At 39.7% G+C, this 12,213-nt stretch overlaps 2 protein-coding genes and 1 pseudogene across 2 annotated transcripts; 2 read left to right on the forward strand and 1 right to left on the reverse strand.

Annotated features, from left to right (window-relative positions):
- The first annotated feature begins 1,150 nt into the window (after positions 1-1,150).
- LOC122638600 lies at positions 1,151-2,001 on the forward strand (annotated as a pseudogene).
- A 1,292-nt stretch (positions 2,002-3,293) lies between these two features.
- LOC122641122 (probable histone H2A.3) lies at positions 3,294-4,168 on the forward strand. Its single transcript, XM_043834446.1, has 2 exons — positions 3,294-3,532; positions 3,646-4,168. The coding sequence occupies exons 1-2, from the start codon at positions 3,344-3,346 to the stop codon at positions 3,865-3,867; spliced, it is 411 nt and encodes a 136-aa protein (XP_043690381.1). The 5' UTR covers positions 3,294-3,343; the 3' UTR covers positions 3,868-4,168.
- Positions 4,169-5,641: 1,473 nt separating this feature from the next.
- Positions 5,642-11,306, reverse strand: LOC122638601. Its single transcript, XM_043831464.1, has 3 exons — positions 11,124-11,306; positions 10,318-10,523; positions 5,642-5,885 (listed from the first exon to the last, which is right to left on the reverse strand). The coding sequence occupies exons 1-3, from the start codon at positions 11,220-11,222 to the stop codon at positions 5,642-5,644; spliced, it is 549 nt and encodes a 182-aa protein (XP_043687399.1). The 5' UTR covers positions 11,223-11,306.
- Between the last annotated feature and the right edge of the window lie 907 nt (positions 11,307-12,213).

Here is a 12,213-nt window from a genome sequence, read left to right on the forward strand (position 1 = left end):
TCTGTCGGCAACAGATTTACGTGAGTTTCTATCTTTCAGATTCTTTTTTTTTTTTTTTTAAACTGTATGAATCTGGTTGTTGTATGTTGGATTTGGTATTAGTCTTATCTACAGTATCACCTATTGCTTTATATTTGTTGGGTTGTTCCATATTCGGATATTGCAGGTTTGAAAAATGGAGTGTAATGAAGTCATTTCTAAGAAGAAATAAAGCTCAATAAATAGAAAACAGTAAGCGGACAATCGAATGGTAATCGGATAGAAACATTCGGATATTTGGTATCCGTTGCTAAACGAATCGAACCGGATAATATCCGGAATCCGTTTAACAAGTCGAATTCGAATTTGATATTGTGTTATTATATTCGGCAGATATTCAGATCGAATTCGGATAGCGGAATTGTAAACGAATTCGAATTCGGATAGTACCCAATCCGATTCGAATTCGATCCGTTTACATCTCTATGTTTAGTAGCTACCAATTTTTTTATTTTTTTTTCCTCAAAATGGATTTTAGTGATGTTTTTTTTTTTTATAAATGATACCAAAAAGACCAAACAATTCCGCAATAGAAATCACCCCTTGAGATTGAAATAGAATTCATACCAAATCAGGCCTAAAACCATGGATTTACCAAACACAATTTCATTCTCACATAACACAAGAACCAATCCCGGATAGTGCAACCAAATGTCCAAACGGACCCCAAAAGATCTATTTTTCGGTTTTTTTTTTTTTTTTTGATAAAGTAGATCCTTGTTGGAAAATTATCTCCTATTTTCCATTGTTCAGGTCTGGACTCGGCTCCTGTCCAGCACCCTGCCCGGGCTGCATGTGTAGCGCCGGACTTCGTGAGGCTTGAAAAGACCGCCTCACCCCTGCCCGAGCACCTTGCTTGAGCAGGGGTGAGACGGTCTTTTCATGGCTCACCTAGTCCAGCGCTGAACATGCAGCCCAGGCAGGGTGCTGGACAGAATCCTTTTGGTTCAGGTCTTGACCAGCGCACATGCACAGTGGGCTAGATAATGTGCCCATGGTTGGACTCCAGCGAGACCAGCCCCAGCACTAGCCATGACTGTGATAATAAGGTGGCACTTCTCTCAAGCCAAGTCCAAAAACCCTAATTCTCAAAAGGATCTTCAGCCTTCGCCGTGTTTGAAAACCCTTTTTACTTGCCCTGTTTTTTTCTGCAACTGTGAAGAGTAGAGAGAGAAATGCCTCCACAACGCCCATCTCCCCTGGAAGACCCTCCAGCTGCTTCTACATCTGAGGAGGAGGACGATGAAGAAGAAGAAGACGATGATGAAGAAGGAGAAGACGACAACAAGCAAGCTAAGGCTACAACTCCGACTTCCGCCAACAAAAGATCTTCTGTCAAGAAGCCTGTCCTGTCTCCGATCACTCCATCTGTTACTAATAGCCCATCCTCTGGCAGTGATGACGATGAAGAGTCTGGTACAGAATCCAGATCTGATTCTGAACCTTCTCCAAAAAAGCCTGCTCACCTTCTCGAATTGCCGATCCAAACATAAAACCCATTTCCTCCGAACCCATGGACGACAGTCCCAAGTCCAAGAAGCCTACCGCTGCATCGTCCCCCCTGGTTAAGTCTACGCTTCCAGTTGAGCGTCAGTCAGACAAGGATGACAATAAGGATTCCAAGAGAAGGAAGAAGAAGGCGGTGGATGAGGAGGAAGATGCCGGGGCATTTGAGGATGCTGAGAAGAAACCTGGTGACGATAAGAAGAAGCAGCAGTTTTAGAGGCTGTGAACCGAGGATGATGAGCTTGCGATCTTGAAGGGCATGCTCAAGTACTACTCGAAGAAAGGCACGGACCCAGCTACTGATATGAATGCTCTCATGATTTCATTAAGAAATCCCTCCATGTCGATGTCTCCCGAAATCAATTGTATGATAAAATTAGAAGACTGAAGAAGTATACGAATAATGAAGACTTTTTCGTTTCTTTTCCGAGAAGTCCACTCAAACTCATAGTTTAGTTATTTTGTTTCTCATAAAAAAAAAAAGATTCATTCAAGTGCAATGATGGACATTAGTGAAAGAAATCCTTCTTTCATTGTGGCTTAAGGAAAACTCAGCCCAACAAAATGTATAAGGGTATAAACTCCCTCCAATTAGATTGAAATGGGTATTTTAGACCTTTGTAAATAAAGGGTGGGAGTTAATGATGATATTTACAATCATAACATCAAATCACCTTGGATTAATAAATTCTCTCTTCACCTTGGCTTGCAGAAAACTTTATCCAAGTTTAGCTGAGTCCGATCAATTCCGATAAGATTTGAGACTGAATAGTTGAATCCTGATGGAGACCAATCTTGTATCTAAGGGTGTCAAAATGGGCTGAACCAATGTCTTATTGGACATATTTTGGATTGAGGTATTATGCCTATGAAATCGAAACAAACCACCCCAAAAAGTGAAAGAACCCGACCTCGGGCTCAAAACCTAGACCGAAGTCGAAACCAAATCGATCTACCTCGATAACCGATAACAACTTGAAACCCATTATAAAAAAAAATCAGGTTTTCATAATTTTGCATAAATATAAAATATGTATATTAAACCAAACCCAAACCAGGCCGAAACCGAAGCCGACCCCAATAATAAACTGATACAATTTGAAACCGAACTTTCTTTATTGGTTTCACAATGAAACCAACTCAACCCAAACCAAAACCGGCCCGAACCGATCAATTGACACCTCTACTTTTATCCATTGCAATCGACCCATAAAATAACACTCCAATCAGGAGTAGCCAAATGAGAATAGAATCGGCCAAATTTGTTGATTCGGATCAGAATCGGCCGAATCGAATCAGAATTGATGGCAACGGATTCCGGATTCCCGGTTCCACGTTACCTTTTAGTATGAGGGCCAGGGGCAGTCGAAGTATCGGGAAAACATCCTCGCAAGTCGGCATAGAGCCGTAGATGTTACAAATCCTGCATGTTACGGCACCCACTGTAGACATTATTGAATCCTATGAGGGTAACTTCGTCTTTTAACATTTTCTATAGACCCTTCTTCCATTCCAAAATATAAGACCATGAATCCGTAAACATGTTTTCAACTACATCGGACTGTCCATGTAAATTTCAACGAACGGTCTGAGATCTCGATCCGCGTCATTTCCATTGATTGGTTGGTGTCTTCCAAATCCCTCATATAAATAAGAGATAAGGCAAACGCTACCCTCACAGAAATTCGTTCCTTGTTTCATTGTTAAGAATTCCCCCTTTTCCTCTTCCATATCTCCTTCGAATAATCCTTTTTTCTCAACAGAGCTCTGCAGAATCTGCTTTGTTTGATATTTGAATATGGCTGGAAGGGGAAAATCTCTTGGTTCTGGAGCGGCGAAGAAGGCTACATCTCGAAGCAGTAAGGCCGGACTTCAATTCCCCGTCGGTAGAATAGCTAGGTTTCTGAAAGCCGGCAAGTATGCGGAGCGAGTTGGTGCCGGTGCTCCTGTGTATCTTGCCGCTGTTCTTGAATACCTTGCAGCAGAGGTGGGTTTCGTATTCCCCCTATTTATCTATTAGGGTTTCTTTCGTATTTATCGGTTAGGGTTTAATTTGTTTCGAAAAGTATTGGGTGAGGCTAATTTATTCTTTATACGCAGGTATTGGAGTTGGCAGGAAACGCTGCTAGGGATAACAAGAAGACTAGGATTGTTCCGAGGCATATTCAGTTGGCGGTAAGGAACGATGAAGAGTTGAGCAAGTTGCTTGGTGCTGTCACAATCGCCAATGGTGGTGTGATGCCTAACATTCACAATCTCTTGTTACCGAAGAAGACTGGTACCGGTTCGTCAAAATCTGTTGCTGCTGACGATGACAGTTAAATAATCTATGTTGATTTGCGATAGAAGATCAAAAAGGATAATTGAAGTCAGAAGAATGGAAACAGGAAGGAAGGGAGGAAGTAGTTGCTGTTAGATTTTAATTCTTTGCTATCTTCTAACCCTTTTTAATGATAGAATCTTGCTGTGTAGTGGGTTTTCTTTATATAAATTCTAGGGTCTCTTTAGGAAGAGAAGATTTTTCTGTTTTAGGGTTGTCTTTTTTTCTGAGTTCACCATTGTAGGTGAGTTCAGATGGATGTAATATCTTTGTGAATTTAGAAAGAATTTGGATCCTTTTCTATTTCTGGTAGTTAGTTTCGTTTGTATCTTCTGTTCAATTAGACTGAAATGGGTTCTGTGATTCACTACCGGGGATGCAAATCTGTACACAGGTTGAATTCAACTGGGTTTGATTTCTTATGCGGTTAGCCTTTAAGTCGGTGGGTGGATTTGTTGGGCATTCCTGGAAACGGATGTTCAAGAGGAAGAAGCAACATAGCATCTTCGAGTGCTTGGTGCATGTCTTAGTGTAAGACTTGCCTAGATTGGTAGTGGACATGGCTGTTAACATGGCAAGTGGTTATTAGGTTTGATGAGTCTAGTCTCACATCTGTACTAAAGAGTCTTAAAACCTCTTTTATACACTTGGGAGTCTGTCTGGTTTTATACATTTTTTTTGGAGTTTATCCACCTACAAGTTTGAATTTTTAGTTACTCCTTTGATACAAATTTGTTTTGATTGGATGGTTTTGTCACTCCTTTGATTTATACTGGCTTTGATTGGATGGTTTTGCCCTTGTTTTGACTACTCCTTTGATACATTTTGGCTTTGATTGTGGGATGGTTTTGTCCTTTTATTATTGTTTTGAATTTTTGGTGGTATTTCAAAGTATTGGGATTGATTCGTGTTGATACTGATTTTGATTGGCTGATTTGATTTTTTTTTCAAAAATAATTTAGAAGTGATTTCTTTCCATGGAAACAAACCCCGTTAACCATTATGAACAGTCCCCTCCTATTGAATTCTATCTTCAAATACCATCCAGGGATGGGATTATCATCATCAATGATGGGAGTTTCGGCCTTGAAACCAAAATTGGAAGATGGGCAGCAGTTGCTTTATCTAATAATATAATTATCTTTGCAACTATGAATTTTGGTTGGCAGAAGCTGGAAGAAACCATCAAAGAGTCTTCAGTGCAATTCCAATAACTGACTGAAAACATCAGATAGAGACCTCATCGTTTTGGAAACTTTTCTCTATCTTGTTAGACATCAAGAGTTCAATACTGCTTTTATTAATTTTCATTCGGTCTTTATTTAAGGATGAATTACAAGGGAGAGGTTCCTACACTGACTGAGCGAATAATGGAACTGTTTTTGAAATGCGACAAAAGGGATAGGGGTTTTTATGATATCACAATCATCCCCTCACATGAACAGTGATATATGAAGGAGTGCTTAATTTTGTGTCCGATTTTATTTTGAGTTGGCTTCTTACAAAACCTTTTCCCATTTACAAAAAATATGTTATAAAAGAGAAATTATTAGCATTATAATTTCTGTCTCACCAATCTTAATTACAATAAGATATTCTTAACAATCAAAAGAAAATCATCAATTAGCAATAATACATTATCGATCCCCCTCTACAGGGCATATAGGCATATGGGGTTAGAGTTACAAGGGTCATATTATCATTTCACATGAAAATTTGGAAATTTTGAGTAATGCTGAAGAGTGATGGGAGGTTTAAAAATCTCAAGGGTAAGAGTTATGGAGGCCCCCTTAAGACCATCTGAGCACTACCTGTGCTGTGCCTACCGGCGAGCTTTTCTTCTTCACTCTTGGTAGCTTTGGCAGAAACTAAATAAGCGGCGGAAAATAATCCATGAATGAAGCAAAATATACCTCCGATGGACAGGAAACGATGGTGTGAGAATCCACATGAGCCTTTGGATTTTGAGTTTGCTAACGCCCCTATGATCAGCAGCGAGAATCCAACAGCTACTACGATCCTGATCACCATAGCCAAATATCGTTAAAACTGAAACTTTATCGTTTTGTTATAAATATGTAGTGATGGTTTTCTCTCTCAATGCAATCTGAGAAAGGTGTGAAGACTAACGGTTGTAACTTCCATTGATAGTAAAATAGATCTCATCTTACCATAGACGTAGGATGCTGAGTATTAATGGGGTGAGGGTGGGCCTTGGTGCAATGGTAATGTTGCTTCATTGTGACCAAGTGGTCACGGGTTCGAGTTTAGAAACAGTCTCTCTATGAAAGCAGGGGTAAAGTTACGTATATTATGACCCTCCCTAGACCCCGTAGTTGCGGAAGCTTTATGATGATGATGATGATGATGATGATGATGATGAACAGAGAGACACATACCATGAGATGAAGTGGCAAATCAATGCTAATTGCCTGTTGGCCGAAGATCTCTCAAACGCTTCCTTGGAACAAATACACATACAACCCCCTACCAAGTTTGCAATTACGTGCGTTAGAGCCATAATTGATGCTGCAGCCAACCCTAGCTTGAATGCACGATGGCTTGGTTCTCTGCACTCGAAAATCGACAGTACTCTTATATGCTTCGCCTGTAAATTTTTTTTTTTTTGAAGAATCATAAATCAGGATAGTAAAAGGAAAAACCAAATTCGAGAGGATTATAACCAAGAAAGTGATGTTCTTGTCAATAATAAGAGAAGCTATATGTGAATTGTCATTTTAATCCTTTTGCATGTACAACACAAAGCTCACTGACCTTGTTTTGTGCGATTTCAGCTTCAATTCCAAGTATTCCTGCCACAATATCCATGACAAGGATCAAAAGACAAATGTAAAAACCAGCATGTTTAACTCTTGTCATTCTTTCAGATTTGGAGCTCTGATCTGAAGAAATGGATGTGAAGGAGAAAGAGAAGGAGATGGGTTTTCCCTCTTTAACGAGAAAACAGAGCTCTCTTCTTTTGTTCTAGAAATCTATATGAGGTGGAGACTGTAGAATGAGAATAAAGTTCAAAGAGTGTATGTGGAGACTCATATTACTACACCATCAGAAAGAGGTGAGCTTAGCTGTGATTGAGGAAGGAAAAGCTTCTTTCCTTCCTTTTTCTATTGTTTGGATTCCTTTCATGGTGGACAAGGGAAGTAGGGTATCATATGACACCCCAAGATCAAGTCTGATCTATCTGTATGTGTATGCTACACGTACAATTAGGTGATGACATCAGTTCTTTTTTCTTTTTTTTTTTTCCTTTCCATAGATGCCCTTCCGTGCACTCTAAATGACCGGACAACCGATGGTACATATTTAATCATACATACAATATACATGCAAGGGTAGGTGTTCCAAGTTAGGATTGATGGCTATGATGGATATCAAGTCATCACATGTAAATCACTGTTTTGCAGGGAAAAAAAACTAGGGATCATTAAATCCTTGTACATTCACATGCTATATAAAATTTGGGGAGGGTTTCTCTTGACGACAATGTGGGGGGAATCTCCTACCCTGCACCAATCATGGTACAAGAAATGGTTTTGTACAGCAGGGGGCCACATTTTCCCGATGTGATCGAGAAGGTGGGAAAAGCATCCCCACATTGTCAGACATGGGTTTTTTTGCCCTCAAATAGTAGATCTTGATCCTTTTTCCTTTTCACTTTTCCATTAGGGATCATAATAGTATTTACCAAGCCTTTGCTCTACTAATTGCCACATTTAATAGCGGCTTGGTTGCCAAATTCTTGACAGTCCACTCATTTCGATAGGTAGGACTAATTAGAATGAGGACCGGGTTTTTCTTCACTCACAATGAAGGGATTTCTTGTATTTTTTGCCATCAAATGTGATCCTCGGAGCTAAGGAGGACATCATACAATAGAGGAGAGGGGGGAGGGAGGATGTCCCTTGATTCTCTTCACTCACTATGAGGATAATGTCCATATATATATATAGATCAAAGTCCAAACCAAGTGACAATGTAACCCTCTTGAAGATGAAGATGAGGTCAAATGGAGTCGATTCTAGATCTTACTATTTTTCTTTGTTCCTCCTCTCAAGATTGAAATGCTTTAAAATATGAAAAGAACAAAATATTAACAACTCAAAGAAGAGAGGGGAGAGGATAGAATCTCAGTTTAAAAAAAAAAATTGGAAACATAAGACAAGGGAAAAAAGGATTAATCTCCATGAAATCATGCATGCTTACATCAAGTTGCCACCATCTATGTGACATATAAAACCCAAGAAAATGTTACATGCAGGACAAAAGATCATTATGAAAATAAATTTTTTATCACTAAAAATACCTTGACCATCTATTGTATCAGTTGATCGATCATTGATTTATATATGTGAACAATAACATGGTGGTAGACTTGATACAACTAACCGTAGTTACACCAAGCAAAACCCAATATATATATAAAGTTTTTTTTTTTTTTTGGATAGAAATATATATAAAAAGTTGAAGTTGGCCTTTGTTAGGCTTAGAGCCTTGGGGTGATCAACACCACTTTGATTCCATCTAACTTATGTGAGGGCCGATGTACCTTCCCACTTGATTTTAGTGTGTGAAAGAAGTCAAATGAGAGAAAAGATACTCTTCAGACAAGGTGCTGCGCGCAATATCTGCCTTAAACCTGTCCGAGCGCCTTGTCCGAATGGGGGTAAAGCGGTCATTATGTACGACATCGTGTTTGGACAGTACGGTCCTACTAGGCAGCTCGGCAATAGAGAATCTAGATCCCACCATCTAGGTCATCAAGAGTGAGGAGTGGACACCCAACTCATCGCCCATGACATTAATTGCTTGGGTTGGTGTCGAAGTCTTCGACGATGGCTCCATTAGGTTTTTCGACTTGCGCGACAACGAGCACTCCACCATCATCTATGAGAGCTTTGAGCTCGATACCCCTTGTCTGCCATTATCTCCTCCTGCCGCTTTGTTAGGGTTTTGTTCGTTGATTGTTGCAATTCACTGGGCTCTTTCTGGTTGCTTGGGTTGTCTTGGTCATCCCCTTCTCTTTCACACTCTCTTCTTGGATTTATAGCCCTGATTTTTTTTCCCATTTATTTTCTTTTCCTTTCAAGGTCCATTTTTTATTTTATTTCTTTTCAATCCATTTCTTGACATCCAAACACAACTTTAATAATTGAGCAAGTTCTGGTTAGTCTATCTTAACGTACAACCGCTATCTCGGTTGGTTGGTTACTTGCTAGTTGAGTGCATGCCGCAGGAGGTCAAGGGATCGACTCTCCTGGATGGCATATTATGTCAAAAGTGTCCCCATGCTATAGGGAAAATGTGGTCCATAGGATGGCTAAGAGAGCTAGAAGGGAGGAGTGTGAAGAGAGAGTGAAAGCCTAATTTCCAATCACTTCTTCCTAGAAGTTACTAAATTGCGAGTTTTCTTTTCAAAATAATTTGAAAGTAACTTCCCGTTATGTCATTTTTTAGAACCATCATTATCCATGTGAAATGATAAAATTTATCAAGAAAGAAATATGAAACTAAAAACAGTGAAAAATTAAGTTATGATTTCTTTTTCACCGACGGTGGTTACAACAAGATTTTCTCAACAATCAAAAGAAAATCAATTAACAAAAATAAAATACAGGCATATGGGTTTGAATTACAAGGGTCATCTTATAATTTCACAAGAATTTTGAATAATATGGATGAGTAGTGATGGAGAGTGATGGAAACTTTAAAAATCTTAAGGGTGAGAGTGAGAATGAGGTCCATGGTGACCTCTTTCGGCCATCTGAGCACCACCTGCGTTGCTCGTGCCATGCTGCTTTTCTTCTTCACCCATGGTCGAATTGGAAGAAACATAATAAGCGACACAAAATAATCCATGAACGAAGCACAATATACCTCCAATGGACAAGAAATGATGGTTTGAGAATCCACACGAGCCTCTCGATTTCGAGTTTGCCAATGCCCCTATGATCAACATCGAGAATCCAACGACTAATATGATCCTGATCATCACAACCAAATATGGTTAAGACTTGAACTGGCCCCAGTGAAATAGAACATCATATCTAAACTAATGTCTTTGTGTGCACTTTCATTGACTACTGCAATTGTTCAGGGGCTACATGACCAGTTAACGTTCTCTTGCCCTATAAAACTCTCCTACATTATATGTCTATATGTGTTTTTGGTGTATTCAGCATTGTCATTCTCGTTTTTATTTGGATAGATCGTATCCCAATTGAAGGTCCATAGGCCATTAGAGGTTTTGCATCCCAACTCAAGAAAGGGCGGCCAAGGGGTGGGTCTCCCTGGATGCCAACGCTCTACTACACTGGCAGCTGGCCACTACGCATTCCCATCATTGTCAAGAGAGAGAGATATGATGATGATGATGATGATGACGATGATGACGATGATGATGATGAAAAAGAAAAGAACCCAGAGATACATACCATGAGACAAAGAGGCAAATCACTGCTAATTGCCTGTTACCTGAAGCTCTCTTAAACTCGTCCTTGGAACAAATACACATGCAACCCCCAAGGAAGTTTGCAATTACGTGCGCTAGAGCCAGAATTGATGCTGCAGCCACTCCTAGCTTGAATGCACCATGGCTTGGTTCTCTACATTCGAAAATCCACACGCTTATATGCTTCGCCTGTAAATTTTTTTTAGAAGAAGAATAAATCAGGAAAGAAATTTTTTTAGGGGTTGTTAAACGAACCCGGGTTTTGACCCGGGTTGGGGTGCCACCCGAGAGGGCAGCCACGTTTTTGGCGTGACCCACCTGGGGAGGTCGGTCACTTAGAGTGACCTTCCCCCTTGTATCCTACTTCGATCAGGACAAAGGCTGAGGTTGGGGGTTTAATTATATAAAGACATAATCTTCCCCTCGTTAACCCTAATACCATTATTGAGATCATAGTTTCTCTCTCTCTCTCACTCAATCTCGTTTTCCAAGTTACTTTCGTGTTGTCTGTGGGATTCCATCTTTTTCCAAAGATTTGTAAATATGAAAATTTTCTTTGTAGAGAAACCTGACAAGAAATTCGAAGATCGTGAAAAAGATCGTTTGAGTTCGTGAAGCTTGTAACCAATCCCGTACGAGATCCTCTTCTGCTGCGTTCCCATCTCCGTTCAGGTCACACTCTAACGGATAGTGATTTATTTAGATGGGTAAAATCAGGAAAGAAAATAAAAAACCAAATTCAACAGGACCAAGAAAATGATGTTCATACACATCACAAAGCTCACTGACCTTGTTTTGTGCGATTTCAGCTTCGATGCCGAGTATCCCTGCCACAATGTCCATGACAAGGATCAAAACACAAATGAATGCACCTGCAGCTCTTGCCATTCTTGCAGATTTGGAGCTCTAATCTGAAGAGATGGGTTTGAAAGAGGAGGAGAAGGAGATGGGCTTTCCCTTTGTTATGAGGAGAGAGAGAGAGAGAGAGAGAGAGAGAGAGATGAGGTGGAGACTGGAGACCGGAATAAAGTTCAAAGAGTGTTTGTGGAGACTCATATTAATACCATCTGAAAGAGATTAGCTTAGCTGTGATGAGGAAGGAAAAGCTTCTTTTTTCATGACGGTTTACTTTATTTACTATGGCTTCTCTTCCCTCTCCCTTCTTTTCCAATGTTTGGATTCCTTCCATGGGAGACAAGGAAAGTAGGGTATCAGCCAGCCAAAAAAGAGATGACACCCCTAGATCGATTCTAGATCACTTAACCGTGTTGTATGTTACACATACAGGTAGGTGATCATCTATCCTTCTTAGCTTCCGTAATTGCTTTTCAGTACGCTGCAAATCTGCAATGATACCGCATTGGCATGTTGCAACCATGGAAGAAAAACTCGATCAAAACCTATCGCAACAACCGAGTTAACTCGGTCTCACAGGTTTTCGAGACAAGTTGAAGGAGGATTTTATAAAATCCTTGGATTCGATCGGGTTTCAATGGCTTCGACTAGTTTCGATGGTTTCGACATATATGCCTATCGAAATTAGGGGAAACTTGGCTCGAAACTAGGATAGACAGGTATTTATGGTAGAAACTGCCAAAAACCAAGAGAGACACTTAGTAATGTGTAATATCATTTAAGTAAATGATTTTGTATTTCATTTACTCAAGATATGATTCATAGATAAGCAAATAAAATACCCCCTATTTGAATCCAATAAAAATAGTTAAAAAATCAAATTCCAAAAGATAAAAAAAGTCAACCCCCAGTTCAAGAAGAAAAATTGGATTTTCGACAGTAAGTGCAATTTTCAACTTTCTAATGCTGGGTTTTTTTCTCAAATCTAAAAATTCCATAAATCTTAATATGGTAAAACCAAGGT

This window comes from Telopea speciosissima, chromosome 9, assembly GCF_018873765.1.
Source record: "Telopea speciosissima isolate NSW1024214 ecotype Mountain lineage chromosome 9, Tspe_v1, whole genome shotgun sequence".
NCBI lineage: Eukaryota > Viridiplantae > Streptophyta > Magnoliopsida > Proteales > Proteaceae > Telopea > Telopea speciosissima.